Raw genomic sequence first — 24016 nt, forward strand, 5'->3', positions numbered from 1 at the left:
TTCCCACTGATACTACACAAAACTCAGGAAAGACTACAATTTAAAAATCACATTCAGAATGCTATTAATTACATAGGAACCCTCGGCCTTACTGGAACAGACTTTTTTTTTGCTACTTTGTAGCAAGTAGATAAACACAGATCTGATATACAAAGAATAGAAAAACAAGAACAGGAAAAGTCAGCTTCTCCTCTGGGAGTCTCACAGACAATATGTGGCGTCAACATCACATCACACCCGGAGTCAGAGGAGGGCTGCAGGGAGCCGTGATGCCCAACTCCCCAACAACTCCAGACTTGCCCTAAGCATCCACCTCACACTGGGCTTCACCAGCTCCACCACCATTAAGAAAGCAGCAATACAAAGGCCAGCGGGTATCCTTTATTCATTTAAAAAGACATATTTATGTTGATTGCTACCAAAACTCCTTCGAATGATTACTTAAAACTGAAAATAATGTAACTAGAGAGATGTCATCTTTTTTTTAAGGCATTTTTTTTCTAAGTGTGAAGTTGGCACCTATTAACTGTACCTGGCGGTAATTAAATACATCTAACATTAGATAAAGAAATTTAACCTACCTCATCAAAGGTGGTGTCGTCTTTCTTCAAAGCTATAAAATAAAAAGGGAAAGGAAACAGTTATTGTGAAACATCTCAAAGAGGCTAAGCATCTAAGTTCTAGAAAACAGAAGGAAAACAAAGCAGTATGGTGTTTTCATTTCAGAAAGTAAAACTGTACCCCAACCTGAATAACAATGTTACGATACAAATAGGAAAGCTGCAAATGAGACAGAGAATTGCACAGCATGCATCTTTGTGAAACACTTTCATAAATATGTAAATGGACGATCCTCCCAAGTATGGAAAAGAAGTATGCATATCTTTCCCCTATCTCTTCTTTAGTAGAAAAACGTTTTAATGAACGTATGAAAGCATCAAAAAGTAATCTTAAAGAAATTTCCCCCTCAACTCCTGGGTTTTGAGCATATATCATTGGGCACAGTGTGTGGTCCTCCCAAACCAATTGTCAGGATGACACCCCCTCTGCACAGTGCCCTGAATGAGATTTTCATGCCGAGGGAAGTTTAAATACGGTGAGAAAAGACTAAGCATGTAAAATAAGCACTGCAGAGACATAATTCAAGCATTTCATCATGATCCATTTTATAACAAAGTATCACGAAAGGAAACAATACATTCAGAATATTTTATAGGAGTTAGCAAATACTTAAAATTTATTTAAATATGCAGCTTCAGAACTGGAATTTTATTACTCTGAAGAGAAAGAGAAGTATTTCATGCATTGTTGGCAAACACCCTAGTTCCTTAAATCCTACAATTACTTAGAATGTTTCATATTAAGGAGAATGCACAAAGGAATTAATTTGGCTGAAACCACTAATTGGAGAAATGTTTCCAATTTATAGAATTGTGCATAGGTGTTTACTGGTCTATACTAGACAGTTCTAGTCAGGATAGAAGCACTTGTGTCGCTCTTACTTGGAAAGCTATGTTCTGACAAAAGCAATGGAAAGCAAATTATGTTGGCAATTAAGCTCTGAGAGAAGTCATGTGCTTAAACTGAAGCTATCATTTCTTTCTTTTTTTTTTTTTTAAGATTTTATTTATTTATTTGAGACAGAATGAGAGAGAGAGAGCACATGAGAGGGGGGAGGGTCAGAGGAAGAAGCAAGCTCGCTGCCGAGCAGGGAGCCCGATGCGGGACTCAATCCAGGGACTCCAGGATCATGACCTGAGCCGAAGGCAGTCGCTTAACCAACTGAGCCACCCAGGCGCCCTGAAGCTATCATTTCAGAGCCTATACTATACAGTCTAGCAATCTTGAAAAGGATATTTTCTGTTTCCTACTATAGATGAGGTTGTGGAGAGTTAAGGTGGATGAGGGCAGATTGAGGGGGATAAAATGTTTTTGAAAGTTTAATTCTTAGTTCTTCTCTTTTTTGCCTAAGAAACTGATCTGTAATAAATTACTGATCTGTAATAAATTTCTCTACTTGCTTTATTGGAAGACAACTTCTTCTGAGTGAAAAGTTAAAAAACAGCCCTTTCTCCTAGTCTGAAATGGCTTATCTTGCATTTAATTACTTACACACATTTTATCATGTATTTGCTTTAACTTACATTAAATCCAAAATAAGCTATTTCGATAGAAAGCTATCGAGAAAGCTAAGAGCCTAGATGATCTTTAATTGCTATATTTTAACTTAGAATGTAAAACTTCTAATCTGGAAGGCTTTCTTTAAATATCAACCAACCATGTTACTGAACTACAACCCTCACTTCCCTCAAACCTAAGGCATGTCCTCTAATCAACATACTGTAGTGATTCCTAGATAAAATATTAATGACCTACATAAATATAGGCAAGTTGTCCCATCTAAAAAAAAAAAAAGTGGTTTTTTTTGGAATAAGAAATGATTAGATCAGTGATTTCAAATACAATCACTGTATAGCCTCATACCTAGCTCATTTAACAAAGATGAATGAAAAATTATGTGGCTGTCATGCAAGATGCAAAGCTAAAGCACCAAACTTATAATTCACAGCACAAACTTCCTATAGTTCATGATAAAGTTCCAAAATTTAGCCATGGGTTGCCTTAAGCAAAGCATCAAATAGGAACTACACTTGATACTATCCTTCGGGTAATTGCCAACAGAATGAAGACCCTCCAGCTGAGAGAAAGCTAAAAACTAAAATGTCTCTGACATCTGGACGGGGCTCTTTCTTTCTTGCCTCCTGGATAAAGAGGTGGGTCTGAAGACAGAAAGAGAAGGAAGAAACAGAAAAGGAACTGCAGCTGTGCTTTCTAAAATATAAGTAGCAGGAAGCTAGATTCTCTCCCCCGCATTCTATTCTCAAGCCCAAGATACCAGAGGGGAGAACATTTTAAGACCCCCAAAAAGCTATGGCTTCGTTGAAACCCTTTATTGGTAGACTGACGCTTTATACAGTTACTTATAAATATTGAATCCTTGCCCTGAACAGCAGTTAACAGTAACAACAAAGGCCAATTAAAGATGTCTCTGCCAAATATTTATCAGGTCATTGATGAATAAACTCTGACCTAAACAAGCACACAACATCTCATTATTGATTACATTCCCTGATTGTCATTAATCATTCATGTAAATGTAAACTCACAATTGTCTTCGAAGATATCTTGGAATAGTGAGCATATTACATTTTTATGGGTTAACAAGGTGGTATATATTAAATCATTTAAGATATTCAGATATCCTATTTAGTCCTCTACTCAGACACTGCTTCCTCCAGAAAGCTTTCCATGATCCCACCAAGACTAAAGTGGTGTCCTTCGTATGTTCTCCAACAGCAAATTATGTTAATCTTCCTGGTAAAATTTGTCACTCTATATTGTCAGTGCCCATTCATTGGCCTGTATCCTCTTAAAGTCCTTGAGGACTGGTAAGAGCGGCCGCTGAATCTCAATGTCAGCACAGTATCTAGCACATATGACGTACTCAATAATTATTTGTTAAATTAATGAGTTCTACCTCAATGGCAAAACAATAGCCTCTTATATTTTGAGACACACTAAAGTTTTGGGATATGAAAACCATACACCATTTTCTCTTATGAAAGGATCATAGATATAAATTCCATTTCACAGTTGGCAAATTAAAATCTTCTGAAACTACATGGGGAGAGAACATTAGTACTATATTTAAATTCTGTGCCTGAACCTTTACCCTTAAGAATGGACTTATCACATGACAGCTGGACCCTACATTACACACTTACAGCACAAGGTAACAAACCCCAAAATTCAATGTAACCATAGCCTCTTCCTTTCATTCAGTTCTCTCACAAACTACATCTTTTAAAGGAATGGTACACATGGGGTTCATCTCCAATATCACAGAGTACAAACTTCCTTTCTCTACAAGTTAATCCAAATAAGTGTGAAGAAATGCACTCAAATGAATATGAAGAAATGCCAGTTTGACCTTATTCTTACACCAGATATTACAGAAAGCCTTCCTCCTCCTAGGCTATCATTTAAAAATTAAAAGAAAGAAGGAAAGGAAAGAGGAAAAGGATTTTAATATAACCTTTTTATTTATTTTTTATTTTTTTTAAAGATTTTGTTTATTTGACAGAGAGAGACACAGTGAGAGAGGGAACACAAGCAGGGAGAGTGGGAGGGGGAGAAGCAGGCTTCCCGTGGAGCGGGGAGCCCGATGTAGGGCTGGATCCCAGGACCCTGGGATCATGACCTGAGCTGAAGGCAGACACCCAACGACTGAGCCACCCAGGAGCCCTTAATATAACTTTTTTAACAACTAAGTTCCCATTTGTCGTTTTTTATGCTAACCAAAAAAAAAACCAAACAACAAAACAAACAACAACAAAAAACATAAGACAACTACAGTAGTTCCTAAATAAGTGAACACACTGACACTATTTAGCAGAAAACGATAAATACTCACCACTGAAATCAGTGACTGCCTTTGAAATTCAATTACACCCATCTTATAAAAGAACTGTAACTGTGTTATAGTCACTCTCTGGCAGATGTCATAAATTAGAGTGCTATGGCTTGAAAGCAAATGTGTTTTATTAGACCTTATATAACATAGTAATTTCAGATCAGCTGTATTTGGGATGGGTAGTGACAAAGTTGACATGATCACTCAAGTGTGAATAAATTAAACATTAGCATTACCACTTTTATATAGTCAAAACCGTTAATAATAAACACTGAATATCACATACTTTCAAACGTTGTCCTCATTTTCTATCAATGATTAATTTCTCATGGCTAAACAACGATACTGTATCTTTTGCCATATAACAAGCTACACTTTTGAATCATCCTAAAAAAGCAAAATTAAGTCAGTATGTTTATTTCAAAAGCCATTGTAGACTGGTTAAAGGGAATGAAAATGTTGAGATGTTGTATTATTCAACAAGAATAAACCATTCGCTCTTTGATCTCCTCATGAAGTACCAATGAAGAGAGGAGGAAGATGGGGATAAACAGAGAAATGGGAAGGAAGAGTATCAGCCCCCAGTACTGTTCTTCACATGTAACAGATACTGCACTAGATATTTTATGTGTCGTACCTGATTTAATCTTCACAACAACCTTGAGAAAATTTATACCTGTGGACTCTGGAGTTTAGGGGTATTCTGCTAGTTGCCCAAGGCACACAGCAAGCTGGGAAAACAGGGTTCAAACCCAGACCAGACTAACTCCAAAACCCATCCTGTTTTTATACTGTGAAGTCAGTAGCCACTTCTTCCCCTCACTTCTCTTGCTTCCCACTAGAAGATCAATTATGTCAATATGATGTAATCACCAATAACGATAATAACATATTATGAATATTTATGGAGTCTGCACTATGTACCATACAGGACATCATATGCGTTATTTCACTAAGTGCCAATAACAAAACTGAGTTGTACATGAAAAACTGAAGCTCAGAAGTGGAGGGACCTGTCCAAGGTCACATAGCTACAAGTGGCAAGATGGGAAATCCCAGTGGTCTGACACACACAGCCCACATCCTGAATCTGTGCACTATATAATTCCATAGTAAAAACTCCATTCCATAGCCTCAAGCACCTTAAAATCTTTACATAATCAAATTGATTTTATTGCTTTGTAATTTTGCTAATAAAACATTAAGAAAATACATAGATAACAAAGATGCATTTTTCTGTAATCCCATTTCCAGTGCATGTCTTGGGTTTGCTATATACAAGCATAACCACGTAAACCTCTTTATCTCCTTTTACAGTATTCCAGAATGAGAGTTAGTATTCAGAATCATGACCCTCCATCAATACAAGAAATAATCAGTTATGTTCACTGCACTGTACTGTTTCTGAAAGGGAGGAAGTAAAATCTACTATATCTTAGAACATATTTTAGAAGTGTTGGAATCAAAAGGAGTTTCACATCACTAACTCTCAGTAAGCTAGAAAATCCAATTAACTGTAATACCCCACACTTGCCAGCACTGTAGTTAATCCAAATTTTACTGATTGGAGATCAAAATCTTGAAATTGCTTAAACATAAGGAATTTTTGTATTAATGTCCTTGGTTTCTTACTGAGATTCAACTGCAATGAATTATTTAACACAAAACTGGAAGGGCTCCAACAGAGTCATTAGCATTAGTAAATATACAGTTAATGTGTTTTAGAACAGGGCTTAATGGACTCCAGAACCCGCCTCTGAGATGGTTTGGGTCCCGGGCAGAACACTCTCCTTAAAAATGCACACCAACTCAACACCTTGCTCTCTCACATTCTTCTTGGCTTCAATCTTCATTTGCATGTAGGAACTCTTCATATGCATCCCTAAGTAAAAGTGAAACTGCAAATATCCAATACATGTAATAAGTAAAACCAGGATTAAATATTGGTTTCACACCATAACTTTACAGCCATTTTGGGAGAGATTTTGTATACCAATAGGAAATTTTAAGTTAAAGACAACAAAGAAAACTAGGCTAAATTTTGATCCATATTTTCTCTTGCTTGAACAAAGTTTGCGTATTTTAGAGTGCACTTATAAAATGATTTTTAAAGGAAGGGATGGAAGGATGACTACAACACTCATATGCACCCCAGGGGTTTATTTTAAGGAATTAAGTACCTTATGCTTAATTTCCATTAACACGTTCATTAACATGGATGACATGTTAAACAAGTGAAACAAAGGCTAGAAGGCTTCTAAGGGAATCTGAGGGGTTATTTTTAGTGTTTGTATGATTCTCTTGCTGAAAACAGTTACCTACATAAATGAAAGTTATGTTAGAGGAAGCCGCTACCGTCTTAAGGTTAAAAGGGGCTTTCTATGGCCAACCCTAAAAAGCTAACAAACCCATTCCACACAATACTGTTGTCACCCTGTTACAGTCTGTGACATGGATTTATTCTTAAATGTCCTAAACATTTCTCAGTCAGTTTTTATTTGTACATCAGTTGGTTGGTTGGCCGGTTTAAAGACAATAGTTCCCGAGCTCTAGTAAATGTGAGAAGTTCGGGAGACTCATTCCTAAATGTTCAGATAAGTTCACAGCGCGCCTTTATTTGCCGCAATGGAAAGATTCAGAGAGCTCGGGACGGAACAGCCAAATCTCGCTTTCGAAGACCCGAAGTACCGAACAAAAGGTCCCAAGGTATCTGTCCCAGTTCCCTTTAGGTTGGATGTCTTAAACAATACCAAGGCACAACTCAACGTCTCACCAATTTCCAAAGCTAAGTTATTTACTAAACACCCCAGAGCAAAGCCTGCACGCAATAAATAATAAATAAATAAAAATAACAAGTGACCCAGGCGGCCGCGCAGCCGGTTGCGCAGCGGGGCCCGGGGCGTCCCATCGCCTGTGCACCGCGGGCGCGAAAGCCCGAGCGCTCGTGGCGAGGACACGGAACCCAAACTGTAGGCTTAAGATCATCCACAAACGAACCCCCAGATCCTGAGGGACAGGGGTGTCTCTCCTTTCCACTGTCGCCCTCCCCCCAGGTCCGGGCACTGTTCGGTCCACCGTCCGCTCGCAGCGCACCCACGCCAGCCGCGGGTGGCCGCTGCATGGGTGGTGCCAGAAGCGCGGGGAGGAGGAGCAGACGAGGGGGCGACCGGCCGGGCGCCCGGGGCAGCGCGCCACTCACCGATGCGGCTGAAACTCTCCGACAAAGTTCTCCGCAACTTCTTCATCTTGCCGATCTTCTCGGCCGGCTGCGGCTCAATGAGGTCGCACATCTGGGCGACACTGGGCTCCGGCAACTTCCCCAAACTGGTCCAGAGCGGAGCGCAGACAACGGCGAGGGCGCGCGGCAAGAAGGCGGCGCCGCCTCCGCCGCCTCCTCCTCCTCCTCTCCCACCACCTCCTCCTCCTCCGGCCGGGAGGCGACGCGCTGGGCTCGGGAGGCGAGCGGCGAGCTGCAGGCTCCGCTCGGGCCTGGGCCGCGGCTGCGCGGGCGGGGGCGTTCTACGTGGTGCCGGGGGCGGCCGCCATCGCCGCCGCCGCGGTAGCCCCGTGCCGCGCCGCCGCCCGGCTCATTTTCCCTCCTTTGTAACCGAGAGCGGCGCGGCGGGCGGCCGGCGGCGGGGCGGCGCGGGCTGGGAACGGGGTGCGGGAGCCGGGGGTCGCCGAGTGCACGGGGCACAGGCGGGGAGAAGTTCTCAGCCCCGAGTTTCGGGCCTTCGGGAGAAAGAGCCGCGGCGCGGAACCGCCCCCGCCCCGCCCTCGCCGCCCCGCCCGCCGCCTGCGCCCCGCCTTCCCTGGGCAAAGGACCCGGCGCGGGACCCCCGCGGGACCTCGGCGCCCGGGCTCGGAGTCGCGCCCTCTTCGGGCCTGTCAGCCGGGCTCGCGCCCCCGCGGCGCCCCCTCCCGGCCGCCCCGCGCGCCTCTCCCGGCCCGGCCCGGCCCGCCCCGCCCCGGCCGCGCGCTCCTCGACCGGGGCCGACGGAGGGCCTCGAGCGGGCAGCGCTGGGAACGGGCCGCGACGGGGACCCGGTCTCACGCCGTGGGGAGGCCACCCAAAGGGAAGGCCCTGGATCTCGGTCATTGATCTGAGTGGTTTTCTCCTTGCCACGAACGCGCGTGAAAAGAGCGAGGAGTTGGGGGGAGGGGGTGGCCGCCACCACTGCCTCCGAGTCCGGGGAATGGAAAGGCCTGGGGGACCGCTCAGGTTTGGCGATGACTTTTTTTACCGCCAGTTTTGCCAGAAAGACCGTGAAGGGAAAGATCCAGTGGGAAAGGTGGGCCCGTTTTTTAGGGGAGTCAAGTGCAGGGGTAGAAGCGTCAACTGTAACCCCCCAAGGCAGGGCTGTGCTGTTTCCTTCGCCCATGTGTCACTCTGAGTGACTGATGGGAATGTAGATGTAGCTAATTTCTGATAGAACACCCAGTTCCATAGTAAATAGCAAACAGAAGTCCTTCGTCTCTACCAGTTTTAGAATATATTTCCAAACTGGAGGACTTGGAGGCCAAAAAGATTCTGACCTCCTCTCCCCGCACCCCCACAAAAAAAAAAAAAAAATTAAAAAGGAGGGGGTTGGAGGAGGCTTTATAAAATCCCAGAACAAACAGTTCGGGCAGCAAACGCACATCGTCTTCATTCTCTTAAAATGTGGTGCAGCGAGCGCTCCAAACGTCAGTCTCCCAGGGGAGAGAGAAGGAAGATGGGGGAGGGCCTGAATGTTGATTTGGGGCCAGCAAACTCCTTATGAATAGAAATTTAGTAATCTTGAGTCATCTGGCTGTGTAAGTAATAAGAGCTTGTGAGCGTGTGACAATGCTGTTTGGTTTAAAGGAAGTTTTGGGGAGTTTGTATTTTGTTGAAAGATTTTTATCTTAAAACAAAAACTAGCCCCCTGCCTTCCTTAAATTGTGAGGTAGAACACTTCGATTTGTTCTGCTCTGTAATGAGCACATTATAGGGTCTTTGATAGATTGCTCCTGATACAAGACAGGAAGTCAAGCCAAGTGGGGAGCCAAGGAGGGTGGGGCATTCATCAAGAAAGTCCGTATGAGTTAAAATGCAAGGATGTTGGGTCCTAGTGACCATATTTAGATATTACAGACAGCACCAAGTATGTCCTCAGGAAAAAGTTTGACTTTTACCACTTCCTCGGGTTAGTTAGGGAGAAAGTTATCAGCAGCTATGAATGAAAAGACAAAAAGCAACCAATCAACATACTGATGGGTTCTATCTACCAGTCAACAAAGATAAAATAGTTACTAATTTAATAAACTTTGACCGCGGGGCGCCTGGGTGGCTCAGTCGGTTAAGTGTCTGCTTTCGGCTCAGGTCATGATCCCAGGGTCTTGGAAGGGAGCCCCAGGTCCATCCCGCTCTCTGCTCAGCACGGAGCCTGCTTCTCCCTCGCCCTCTGCCTGCCTCTTCCCCTGCTTGTGCTCTCTCTCCCTGTCAAATAAATAAATAAAAGCTTTAAAAAAATTTTAAAAATAAACTTTGACTACTATATGTCTGTGGCTATCCTAGTCACTCTGACGGTGACTATATCAGATAGGTAAATACACATACAGATATAGATTCTCCATTTCACCTCCCCAGTATTTAATATTTCCAACTTTTTAAAAGGTCAACTTCTGCCTGAGTAAATCATGGTATATCCATACAAAGGTACAGTAGGTAAACATTTTTTAAATGAGATAAATCAGTATGTATTGATGGGTAAATATATCTAGGGTAAGTGAATAAAAAGCATATTAATCATTAATACATTTGTGGGAGGAAATATGTTTCTTTTTTTTTTTGGAGGCAATATATTTTTATTTTAGACATATTTAAAAAATAATACTATGCAGTGGACTGGAAATTCTGGGCACTTGACTCTGACTTCACATGAGCTGTGATGCGTGGTGTCATCTTTGGTTAAATGTCTCATCTGTCAGTGCGTAGCCTTTCCCTGTGAAGTAATGATGAGTTAGAGTATTTGCCTACTATCTGGGTCGTTAAGGAGAATACCAGAATAATGCAGACTTGATGAAGACGTAAACCTTTTATTTAGCCAAGAATTAAAATTCTCTTTATTCCTACCTTTTCTTCAGTCCCTACCACATCCACTCTGGCCCAGCAAAGGCGATGTCTCAGTTTTACTTCTTCAGGCAGTAAACACATGGAGGAAATATGTTTCTATGTGCATAGAAAATTTCTCTTCAAAAAGAACAAAGGGGTGCCTGGGTGGCTCAGGCTTAAGCGTCTGATTCTTGATTTCAGCTCTGGCCATGACGTCAGGGTCATGGGACAGAGCCTTGCATAGGGCTCTGCACTCAGCACAAAATCCCCTTGAGATTCTCTCTCTCTCCCTCTCCCTCTGCCCCTTCCCCCACTTGCGCAAGGTCTCTCTCTCTCAAATAAATAAATAAAAATTTAAAAAGAACAAAGAACTGTTAAGTGTACATACCAGAATAGAATGTTCCCTTTGCCCTTTATACCTTTAAGTATAATTTGAATGTTTTACCCAAAGAACACATGACTTATAAATACTAATAAAAATACTAATTTAAAACATAAAAATAATATTTACTTCATTTTTATCTACCCCACTCCAAAACTTCAGCTTTCCCACCTCCAACAAGCTTCACCTAATCACAATAGTATACCTAACAGGAGAGACAGTAATGGACCAAATAAACCTTGCCAAATATGAATAACCGACTTTCCATTATACACTTAACAACTTCCTTTGTTGGCTATATATTAAAATGGTTAGTTTTGCAAGAAACCGTGACGCAAAGAAGGAAATTTTTAACTGGATGCTTTTAAAATGTGAACACTTAGAGGATTCAACTCTTGACACAGTTATTTGTTTCACCTGTCTTCATCCTAAGATTGTAGGTTCACTGAGGGCAGGGACCTTAGATACAAAAAGTGCAATGTCTATTTCATAGTGGATATAAATTAAATGTCAAATGAATGTGGAATATACTGCTGCCACTGAGAAGTGATGTGTTGTCCTCAGAAACAAAGATGACTATCCAGCATCTATGTGGCATATGTATTTTCAGTGGGAGGATGGATCTGTGCCAGTTCTCCATTCGAACTTCTGGTTCACAAGGTTATCATTTTGGCTGGCCTGAATTAAAGGTGCAGAATCTGAATACAAACAGATAAGCTTACCTAGAGGCTGAACCCAGCATGGGTTGACCTTAATCAAACTCATCATTTAAAGCATGCATATGTATTCATTAGACCTTGAGTAGTAGCAACAGTGGCTGGAGCTCCAACTCTTAAGTGTTGTGTGGCCTTAGATAAGTAAGTGACTTACACACTTTCTTATCTATAAAATGAGGGGCTTGAACTAGATGACCTCTAAGGGCATTCATAGCTGCAAGATTCTGATTTTAAGTTGAATGGTGAAATTTTTCCTCTCCCAGCTTATATACAAGGTAGATATATTAATGAGGAGTAATTAACATGCAAATAAGACAGACGAAGACCATCAACAAAAATTATGTGAAATGGGATACATTATTTCTAGTTCAGTTATACATAAATTATGTTTTTATTATAAATGGATCTTGTCCATATAAGAAAAATAGCAGGCTAATACGTGGGCAGTAAATTTTAAGGGAATGAATCCTAATCCAAATAAGATGAAATATAGAGGATTTGATTAGAATCCAGAATCCAGCAAAAGCAGAAACAGATTTACCAATCTGAAACAGTATGAAAAGATATTGTCAGTAAAAAAAAAATCCACGAAACAAGGATGCCAAGTACGTGGGGCATAGAGTTAGAAAATGAAGTTAAAGAGAGAAAATATATGTTTATTAATGTAAAAGTTTAGAATTTAGCCAAAGGGTAAATATTAAGACATACAAGCAGATTATAATTATTAAAGTGGCAAAAATTTACATAATTAAATATCCTGTTAGAAAATATAAACAGTCACTCTAGTTAATTATTTTTTAGGATCAAATATTATCCTCCTTTTTTGAACACATCCAGCAGGAACTGAAGGAGCACAAGGCTAGGTGACTTATACCAAGTTCCCAGTGAGTCATCAGTGAAACTAGTACATGGAATCCGAAACTCTTGTCACCAACTTTTGTGTTCCAATTGTTGGATAATGTCTGGCCTTAAGGGTTCCTGTTTTTTGTTTTTGTTTTTTTGACATAGAGCAAATTAAAATAAAAAGGGGGAGGAAAATGGAAGTTTGCAGAAACCAGGGTATTCACACTCATATAAATGGAGGCCCCCAACTTTCCCTCACCCTGTTCTATCAGCCATCCATTGCCTAGTGACTCCTAATTTCAATCCTTTTCACATTTACAGAATCACTCACTGTTGCCACAAACCTCTAAGCTTGTGCAGAAATAAAACCTGTATTTGTCTGATTGTTTTATAGGTAATTCTATATTTGTTCATCATATATTCAAGAGACCTAGGGACCTAAGTAATTGATCTACTTGCAAATGGATATAATAAGAACAGAGAAGCTGCCAAAACATCCAAATGATGTCAAGTATAAATTAGCTCAGAACAATTTTGTAGAAAATTAACTACCAGGGTCAAAGCATGCATCGAAATACTGGTAAATTGCCCTGTCCTATTAAAACCATGCTTAAATAAATGTTAATGTTACCTCATTTCTGCTTTCCATTATTATATAATTTATACAATGGAAGTCCATATAAGAAAATACCAACCACCATTTCTAACGAAGATACAAGTCACTTAATTAGGCCCTTTGGTGTTATTTGTGTGTGTGATATAGATGTGTCATTAAGAAAGGGTCCCCATTTATGACTGTCATCCATTTCAATGCACCATGTTCCACATCCACCAGAATTAAATTTCAGGGATCAGTCCTGTAATTGAACTCTAGATATGGATGTGAAAGTGGTCAGAAGCTAATGCTTTAGGAAATCAAAACCTTATGCCTTTTCATCAGTCTAGACAAGTCCTATTAGGGGCAATTAAGTTCAGAAATGCAGCTCTTCTATCAAAAACATCCTAATCTTTCTTTCCAAGGCCCTTGACAGTTCATCTGCATTCACATGCCTTTTTTTTTTTTAAGATTTTATTTATTTACTTGAGAGAGAGAGAGAGAGCACGAGTGGGAGAGGGGCAGTGGGAGAGGGGCAGAGGGGCAGAGAGAAGCAAACTCCCCACTGGGCAGGGAGCCCGGTGCAGGGCTCAACCCTGGGACCCTGGGATCACGACTTGAGCAGAAGGCAGAGGCTTAACCAACTGAGCCACCCAGGTGACCCTCACATGCCTATTCTAATCAAGGGCTTATAAGCCAGAAAAAGTGTCCATAGGATAATTATATTGATGGTATCATCAGACATATCATATTCGCTAGCTAAACTCACTACTTATTATTTTTAAATGTAATTAAAATACTTGTGGTTTTATAATGGGCTATAAATTGATGATCTCATTTTAACCTCTACTACTCTAAGAGACATTATCATTATCATTATGTTACACAAGGAAATGGGCCAAGAGATGCCAAGAGACCATCCCCAAGATCATCACACAGCATCCAGTTTTATATTGAGACACAGTTTGGTTACCAAAAACTTTTCTTTTATAAAACATTTTTGTAGCATGCTATAGGGCATTTTCTTTTTCTTTTGCTATACTTTGGGTATAATTAGGATTGTCCTTATTGTATAGGAAGGAACTATTCTGAAGCAGAGAGAGTTCAAAAAACCAGCCAAACTCAAGCAGGTTAATGGATGGATCAAAGCTCCTAAATCCCAGTGCTGTATTTTGCTTTTTCCTATCATAAGGGAAATATTAAAAGTATGGTATTGAAAGATAATACAACCGACTTTGAAAAAGAGGCTCCTTTCTACTCTAACTGGTGTTTGTAAATGAACTAAACATTCTGAAACTATCACTTGTTGAGCCATTACAGCGTGTGTCAGGGTAATGGATTAATAAAATGCAATTTGGTCATAACCAACATTTAATAAAATATTCCCCACCTATGAGGATGAGTCATATCAAGATTATTTGGTGTCTGGGGCACCTGGGTGGCTCGGTCAATTAAGCGTCTGCCTTCAGCTCAGGTCATGATCTCCGAGTCCTGGGATTGAGCCCTGCATTGCGTTCCCTGCTCGGTGGGAAGCCTGTTTCCCTCTCTCCCTTGGCCACTACTCTCTGCTTGTGCTCTCTCTCTCTCTCTCTGTGTGTCAAATAAATAAATAAATAAAATCTTTAAAAAAAAATAAAATCACTTGGTGTCTTAGTCTGTTTGGGCTGCTATAAATGGAATACCATAGACTGGGTGGCTTTTAAACAACAGAAATTTATTTCCCACAGTTCTGGAGGCTGAAAGTCTGAGGTCAGGAAGCCAGCATGGTTGACCTCAGGTGAGAACTCTCTTCCAGGTTGGAGACTGTCAACTTCTCGTTGTGTTCTCACATTTCAGAAGGGGTGAGGGAGCTCCCTGGGACATCTTTTATAAGGGCACTAATCTCATTCACGAGAGCTTCACCCTCATAACCTAATCATCTCCCAAAGATCCTCCAAATACCATCGTATTGGGGATTAAGTTTCAACATATGAATTTGGGGGGGACACAAACATTCAGTCTGTAGCACTAGGGAAGCATTTTCAAAGGATCATTCTAGAACATCCTAGGCAGGGACTGGAGAGGCAGGACGAGCAAGGGGCACATCCAGATCGAAAAGACCTCCAAGATGATTCCTGCACAACCCCCATCAAGTAAGAATCATTGAGTTAGTCCCTTAAGTAACAACATGATGGTAGTTATTTGATGAAAATCCGATAGAGAAGACCAGGTAGAAATATTCACGGAGCATGAAGAACGGCAAGATTGGAGAGGTAATATCCTAGGTGTGTATCAAATGGTAAAGAAGAAAACAGGGTTAGGAGCCAGAAGATACTCGCAGTTCCAGAACCTTCTGTAATGACCTCTACAACAACACCAATCCTCTGCTTTCTCAGCTGTAAACAAGAGATAGACAATTATCCCGGTCCTTCCCACCTACAAATTTAAGAGACCATCATCTCCTTTTCCCAACCAAGTATATTTAATTTCTTCTAATTGCAAGCCAAGAAAACAGAGATTGGCCGATAGACTTGAACAGAAAAGTATTGAGAGAATCAGTTTCCAGCACTATCTCTATTTTCTTATCATAAGCAAGTAATTTCACTTGTTTTCATTTGTATAATTACCAAATGCTTTATTTTTTATTTTGTTTTCAAGTTTTTGTTTATGTTCCAGGTAGTCAACATAGGTGCTATATTAGCTTCAGGTGCAGAATTTAGTGATTCATCACTTGCATACATCACCCAGTGCTCATCGCACCAAGTGCCCTCCTTTATCCTGCTCACCTATTTCACCCATCCCCCTGCCAACCTCCCCTCGGGTCGGCTAACCATCAGTCTGTTCTCTACAGTTTAGAGTCTGTTTCTTGGTCAAATGCATTTTGACACCTACAATGTTCCAGGCACTGTGTTGAGAGCGGATATACTGCAATGAAAGGGGTGGAGCATAGTCACAGCCCCTGCCTGCCCAAAGCTTGCAGACTAGTGAGGGAAAATAAAAGATGACCCGTTTTAAAATAGAGGAAGAACTGGGTGCTATCGATACCATGCAATAGGGAGATTTCTCCTTAATCTGAGGGTCAGACAAGTCCGCCTTGAGTAATCTCAGCTAAACTGAGACCTGAAAGATCTGTAGAAGTAGTCAGGTGGCACGCAGGAGTCCCTGGCAGAGGGATCAGCACTTGGGGCCTGATGAAAAAGGAGGAGCATAGGGGCGCCTGGGTGGCTCAGTCGGTTAAGGGTCTGCCTTCGGCTCAGGTCACGATCCTGGAGTCCCGGGATCGAGTCCCGCATCGGGCTCCCTGCTCAGCGGGGAGTCTGCTTCTCCCTCTGACCCTCCCCCTCTCATGCTCTCTCTCTCTTTCTCATTCTCGCTCTCAAATAAATAAAATCTTAAAAAAAAAAAAAAAGGAGGAGCATAGTGCATCTAAGAAACTGAAAGGTGGTTTGAGTATAAAATGGATATGAAATGGTCTGGTGAATTTGACAAGGACCAAAAAGTAGATACTTTAGTGATCATAAAGTAAAGGCTATCTAAGGACTATTAGAAATGTTAGACAACACTCATGGTACTTTCTGTTCCTCTTGAAAACCCACAAAATCAGAGTGAATGGATTTTTTTTTTTTTGAGTGGAGCCCAACATGGGGCTTGAACTCATAACCCTAAGATCAAGACCTGAGCTGAGATCAAGAGTCGGACACTTAACTGACGGAATCATGAATGGTTTGAATGGATTTTTTTTTAAAGCAAAAGTCCACAAGCACATAGATAATAAAAGAAGAAACAGCACCTAAACAATTTTCGAAGCCGGAAAAACCATAACTGAGTAGTTACTGACTTGGCAGCCCCAAGAAAGCTTAACCCTAAGCCAGCAGTTGGCAGGGCTGACCGGCAACCTACTGAAGGTTTATAACTGAATGTCAAGATGCCTAACTTTCTTTCCTCGCCTTCTTCCCATGGTTCTGATCAACTGATTGCCCTATAGTGAAACCCAGTTTCCAGGCCCGACAATGTAAGTTAACTTTGCCTAAAACTTTTTAGTACCTGTATCCTAGATTTGGGCGGATAGACAAAAATCTCCAGACAGCTGATGGAATATTCTAATAAGAAAGAGGCCAAAACTAACATAGAAAAGCAACCAGGAAGGGATGCCTGGGTGGCTCAGTTGGTTAAACATCTACCTTTGGCTCATGTCATGATCCCAGAGTCCTGGGATCAAGTCCTGCAATGGGCTCCTTGCTCAGCAGGGAGCCTGCTTCTCTCTCTGCCTGCCGCCCCACCCTGCTTGTGCTCTCTCTCTCTCTCTGACAAATAAATAAATAAAACCTTTAAAAAAGAAAAGAAAAAGAAAAGCAACCAGGAAGAAATAAAGACTATGCAGGAGGGGGAAAAAAAACCTATTATGAGTATCTTCAAAGATTCAAAGATAGTGAAATAGTATAAGATATTGCAATCATTAGATAAGAACAGGATGCTACAAATATTTTTTTAACTTTGTTTTGTTTAAAGATTTATTTATTTGGGGCGCCTGGGTGGCTCAGTCGCTGAGCGTCTGCCTTCGGCTCAGGTCATGGTCCCAGGGTCCTGAGATCGAGCCCCGCATCGGGCTCCCTGCTCGGCGGGAGGCCTGCTTCTCCCTCTCCCACTCCCCCTGCTTGTGTTCCCTCTCTCACTGTGTCTCTCTCTCTCTGTCAAATAAATAAATAAAATCTTAAAAAATAAAATAAAATAAAATAAAGATTTATTTATTTGGAGGGGGGAAGGGCAGAAGGAGAGAAGCAGACTCCCCACTGAGCACAGAGCCCAACTCTGGTCTCTAGCTCATGACCCTGAGATCATGATGTGAGCCAAAATCAAGAGTCAGATGCTTAACCGACTAAGCCACCCAGGCAACCCTGGATGTTATAAATATTTTTAAAAGTAGCAGCCAGAGGGCAAAATGAATTCTTCAATATTAAAAATATCATAGTATAAAAGAAAACTTCAAGTGAAGGCTTAAAATATAAAGATGAGGAACAATCCCAGGAAGTAAAACAAAAAGATGGAAAGAGAAGAAGAGATTTTTTTTAAAATGAGAAAGGACAAACTAGTCCAGGAAGTTCAATACCTGAATAATGGGAGTTCTAGAAAGAGAGAACAGAGAAAATGGAGAGGGGAAACTATCAAGGAAACAACAATTTGAGAAAATTTCCTGAAATGAAAGGACATGACTTCCCAAACTGAAGCAGCCTTTTGAGCTCCCAAGACAGTGGATGAAAACAAACCTACGTGGAGACACATCATGAAATTGCAAAACCTTTTGTGGTATTAGAATATTTGAAAAACTGCCAGAAAAGAAAAACAGGATCTAAAAAGAATTAGGGACCAGAATGGCTTCAGACTTCTCAAGAGCCACACTGGATACTAGAAAATAGTGGAAGACAGTAACTTGTAATGTAGAATTCCCCAGCCAAATTATTAATTAAGTGGGAAGACAGAATATATATTTTCAGACATGAAAGATCAAAAATGTTGCTTCATAGGCCCATTTCTCTCAGAGGAAGCTATCAGAGGATTTGTTCAACTAAAATAAGAAAAGAGAAAATGGAATCCAGGAAATGAGATTCCAATACATGAGAAAGACAGGATGATGGTGAAAGGAAAAAAATCTAAGACCATGGCTCTAATGGAATCTTAAAGATCAACCAGAGGCCCCAGGAGAAAGATCATCAAGAAAATGACATGGATAAAATAACCGGCATTTAAAGTATGTTGAGGGAAAATTTACAAAACCAAGGGTGTGGGCAGTTTGGGGATGTATTAATGATAAATATGTAGAAAGTACATAGATCAGTCTACCCAGAGGTAGGCATGATCACCACTCAGGAATTTATTTGAGTGTCCAGACACGTGACACAATGCACCCACCAGTGAATATAAATGAAGTATATTTAGTACTAACACTAAGCTGGGGGTTCCCGGCAGGGAAAGGGTTCATTCAGGGGTATGGTGATAGAATGAGCAAAGGGCTAGGAGTGGTCTGGGGCTTTGGTTGTGATTAAAGGATAGAGTCAGCATAGTGGGAATTCCGCTCAACAAGGATTCGAGCCTGCACTATATTTGAAACTCCCATTGACTCTTAGAGGTAAAGGCCTACACAGGTCTTCTTTCTTGGTTACTCAGATGTGGGGGAGGTAGGAAATGAGGGGTAGAGACTGAAAACTGTCAACAAACATCAAAATGGAGTCAAGCCTCTTATTACAAAAACCAAGTTACGGTGGGGGGTGGGGTGGTGGTGGCAGTAATTAACCCAAGAAAAAAGCAAAAAATTATACAAGAAAAGATAAATATTCACAGCTTAGTATACACTATGATTTACAAAGCCCTATCAGTGCAAATACTAAATGCAATATAATTAAGTTTTAGCCACATTGAGAAGATGAGAAATGGGAAGTATTCATGTATATGGTAAGTACTGTAGGGGTTGGTGAAAATAAGCTGAATCTTCAACTTCTAGAGTTGGAAGTCACTTATTTTTTTATTTATTTTTTATTTTTTATTTTTTTTATTTTTTTTTAAAGATTTTATTTATTTATTTGACAGAGAGAGACACAGCGAGAGGGGGAACACAAGCAGGGGGAGTGGGAGAGGGAGAAGCAGGCTCCCCGCAGAGCAGGGAGCCCGATGCGGGACTCGATCCCAGGACCCCGGGACCATGACCTGAGCCGAAGGCAGTCGCTTAACCAACTGAGCCACCCAGGCGCCCTCACTTATTTTTTTTTTTTAAAATTGGCAATATAAACATGTTCTTTAGAGGTACAGAAATGATTCCAAAGGAGTCAGGTAAAATAATTGATAGTGGTTGCCTCCTGGGAGCTAAAGCACAAGCGATGATGGACACTAACATGAAAGAGGGTATGCTGAGGACTGCTGTTTTGTTTGTATGTGTGTATAACTTTTGAACATATATAATTAAATTACCGCTAAATTTGACTTTATCCTTAAAGGCAATGGGGAGCTACGTACCACCTTGCAGCTCTAAGCAATGAGGCTCTGGGCATGATAGTGAGACCGAATTTTATTTCATTAAGATTACTCTAGTTATTGGGGCACCTGGGTGGCTCAGTGGTTAAGCGGCTGCCTTCAGCTCAGGTCATGATCCCAGGGTCCTGGGATCGAGCCCCACATCAGGCTCCCTGCTCCGCGGGAAGCCTGCTTCTCCATCTCCAGCTCCCCCTGCTTGTGTTCCCACTCTCGCTGTGTCTCTCCCTGTCAAATAAATAAATAAAAATCTTAAAAAAAAAAAAGATTACTCTAGTTATTTTGTAGAGAATTAGAGGGAGGAAAGAGTGGATACAGAGGTGGCTATTAGGAAGCTTAGTCTAGCCCGGAATCTAGACAGGAAGTGACGTTGGCCTGGATTCAGGTAGGACAACAGGAGAAGGTAAAAGACAGATTTGTGAGTACTTCGTGATTGATTGGACTGTGGTCTGGAAGAGGGAGGACTCAAGACTGATACTGCATTTTCTGGTTTGGACAAGGGGTGGGTGGGGGCCATTGATTAAGATAGGACACCTATAAGAGGAGCAGGTTTGGAGGAAATGGAATGATTTCAGTATTGGAAATCCAAGCAGAATGGCTACAAGCCCACTGCGGATATGGACCTAGAGCTCAGGAGTGAAAGTTGGGTTGGAAATGTAGATCCGGAATCGGCAGCAGAGAAATGACAATTGAAATCCTAGGAGTGGGTGAGATTGCTCAGGGAGTGGGTGTAGAGTAACCAGCATCAAAAGCAGAGCCTGGAGGAACATAATCAAGGGATTAGGAAGAGGAGTCGGCAAAGGGAAGTGAGAGAGAACAGAGTAGCAGTAGGAAGGCCTATGTACTATGGAAGTCAAAAAAAAATGTTTGACAGTATCCAGTGGAGTTAAAAGGGTGGCCGAGTTAGAAATGGGAACATACGCATTGCAGAGGCAAAGGGAAAGGAGTGTTAGTATCCTTGTCAAGAGCCATGTCTCTGGAGCACTGGGGTAGGTTGAGGGATGCATGTAAGCCAAAGCACTCATTTTAATCTGTATTTCACAGATAATAATGGGAAATTTTCTTGAGTCCTTTCTACAGGCCAGATACTGTATTAGGTACTTTATATACTTCATCTCATTTAACCCTCAAAACCAAACAATATCATTTCTATGAAATAGATGCTATAATTAACAACCCCATTTTTCAGATGAGGAAGCAGAAGTTTAAAGTTAAGTAATTACACAAAGGAATAGATAGTAAGCAGACAGCTAGAATTTGATCTCAAGGAGTCTAACTCCAGAATGTACACCCTTAAACATTATGCTATACCCTCTAAATGATCTGCCATAAATAACACCATCCACTCATACATTCAACAAACCTGCTGTGTGCCAGGCACCATTCCAGCTGCTAGTGATCCAACAGCGTACAAAGCGATGCCCCTGACCTCACAGAACTTCACCTTCTATTGGAGGAGATAGTAAACAAATTAAGAAGTGCATGCATATTTTCAGAACTTAGTGTAATGAACACTAAGAAAGGAGGGTAAGTTGCTGGAGAGTGGCTAGAGAAAACTGCTATTTTAGATCATTGTCTTGCTGAGATGACACTTCGGCTAAAACTTGAATAAATTCATCTACTAAGCCATGAGAAGATGCATTCCAGGCTGACGGAGGAGGAAGTGCCACCATCTGAGATAGGCCAGAGGCAGGCGTGGGTACAGAAAGATCAAGGGAAAACTGGTAAGCCATAAAATTGGTAAGGGAGGTAGGGCTGCATCATGTTCAGCTTCATAGGTAAGAGGTTAGCTGTTGTTCTGATAGTGATGGGAAGAGACGTCTGGGTGGCTCAGTCGGTTAAGTATCTGCCTTCGGCTCAGGTTGTGATCCCAAGGTCCTGGGATCGAGTCCTGCATCTCGCTCCCTGCTCAGTGGGGAGCCTGCTTCTCCCTCTGCCCCATCCCCCCTCATGCTTGTTCTCTCTCTCTCTCAAATAAATAAGATCTTTAAAAAGCAAAACAAAAAAGAGTGATGGGAAGTCTTGGGAGGATTTTGAGCAGGACGGTGATAAACACTTACTCACATTTTATTAGCTTGCAACAGAGCCCAGACTTTGAATCCTGTGACCATCATCCTTTCCATTATTCTCTAGAATCGAGACACTATGTGGCCCCAAGCACTTGAAATGCACCCAATCCAAACCGATATGTATTCTAAGTGTTAAATACACACCAGATTTCAAAGACTTGGTACCAACAAAAGAATGAAATAGATCTCATAAGCCATTGCTTATATTCATTCAACCTTCACTATATGTTGAAATGATAATATTTTAGATATATGAGGTTAAATAAAACATAATATTCAGATTAATTTCACCTATTTCTTTTTACCTTTTTAAAAAAACGTACGTACTAGAAAATTTTAAATCTCATACGTGGCTTGGGTTATATTTTTATTAGACAGCCCTAGTCTAGACAACTTCCCTTCTGCTCTCAGCTTCATAATGCAATGAAGACAAATGAAATAACTTGTGTAGGGCATTTTGAGTTTTCTTAAGGAAACACATTATGTAACAACAAGATAAATTATTGAGGATGATAGTCAGCCAAAAAAATGTACCATTCTTTATAGGCCAAAGATAATGTTACTGACTTGGTTGTGGTTTTGTGTTGTTTTTCCAACAGCAGTGATGAGTTTGCACAACATCCGTAATGTTTCTCTCCTCACCCATTCCACCCCTTCCCTATGCTCCCTTATGACCAAAACAGCAGGTTTTTTAAATACCTGGCACAGGTTAAGAATGCAGTTCTCCGCCATGGAAATTTTTCTCTGTGCGAAGTACTCAGTCCCATATAGGTTTGAACCTCAGCCTATTTCATGTGAAATTCTAATTGTCTGGTCTACTCAGGCAAGCAGCTTCCAAATGTCAGGAATCATATCTATTATCGTAATTATAGAATGCTCTTGGTTCTCTTATACTTAATTCAAAATATGGTCAATCAGAATGTACTTTTAGTGAAAAAATTTACACATAGGCTTTGACCAAGAAATTTGTTTTTCTTTGTGAATTTGTATCTGTGAAAAGTCTCACAATGTTATAAATTAAACCATATTTTGATTTACATACGGCAGCATTAAAAATATTATTATAAGACATGGGACTTACCGGGGATGATATAACCATATTACTCTATCCAAGGTCTTGAACATCAGTAAGAAAACAGAAGGATCAAATGGACCTTCCTTCATCTCTGCTCACTTCTGCTCCCACCTCCTTGTTCTGTCCTGACAGGTAGATGACAGGCCCTTCCACTCAATTTTCAATCTCTACTGTTATGCTCTGGATTCAATCTTCTTCTCAAGGACCTCACTGCTTTGCTTAACCTTTCTCTCCTGCATGTCACTGTCTCCTACCCTACTGGACCATCTCCATAAGCAACAAACAGTTTTAAAATCTCTTGTCTCTAAACACACATACACACCTCCCTTGTCCCCACATTTCCTTCCCTAAACTTTATAGCTTCTCTACTCCCCTTCATAGCAAAATCTTTCCACAGGGTTGCCCACAACTCTGTTTCCACTTCTTCATCTCCCATTCATTCTTCAGTGCACTAGTTAGGTTTCTTTCCCCTGCTGAAATCACTCTTGTCAAGGGCAAGACCTCCATGGAACCAAACACAGGAGACCGCTCTGTCCTATCTTATGGTGTTCTCAGGGGTACACATGGTAGAGTTGGCCACTCCCTCCTTGAAATACTCTTGACTTCCATGATGTTATCCTCTGGTTTCCCACCTATCCAATCGGCTACTCATTCTCAATCTCCTTTCTAGCCCCTTTGTTTTTATCAGACCTTTAAATGTTGAGGACCCTCTGATTCCTTGGCCTCTCTCTTTATCTACTCTCTCTGGAGAGGCTTTCAATCATTCCCATAGCTTTAAATGCCATCT

At 41.2% G+C, this 24016-nt stretch overlaps 1 protein-coding gene across 6 annotated transcripts in view; it reads right to left on the reverse strand.

Moving 5' to 3' along the window:
- Positions 1-8246, reverse strand: part of CDK14 (cyclin dependent kinase 14) — a 550615-nt gene extending 542369 nt beyond the window's left edge. For 3 of the 6 annotated variants that reach the window (XM_045864752.3, XM_064575298.1, XM_045864753.3), the window contains exons 1-2: positions 7674-8244; positions 582-613 (exon numbers count right to left, since the gene is read on the reverse strand). In XM_045864752.3, the coding sequence (XP_045720708.1) occupies positions 582-613; positions 7674-7764 (123 nt within the window). In that variant the 5' untranslated portion in view covers positions 7765-8244. Of the gene's footprint in view, positions 1-581; positions 614-7673 lie in introns of all 6 variants that reach the window. The other 3 variants (XM_054505309.2, XM_054505308.2, XM_064575299.1) reach the window with 3 other exon arrangements.
- Between the last annotated feature and the right edge of the window lie 15770 nt (positions 8247-24016).

The sequence above is a fragment of the Mirounga angustirostris genome, unplaced genomic scaffold (assembly GCF_029215605.1).
Source record: "Mirounga angustirostris isolate CCGP_5_RB_7025 unplaced genomic scaffold, mMirAng1.0.hap1 SCAF_12, whole genome shotgun sequence".
Taxonomy (NCBI): Eukaryota; Metazoa; Chordata; class Mammalia; order Carnivora; family Phocidae; genus Mirounga; species Mirounga angustirostris.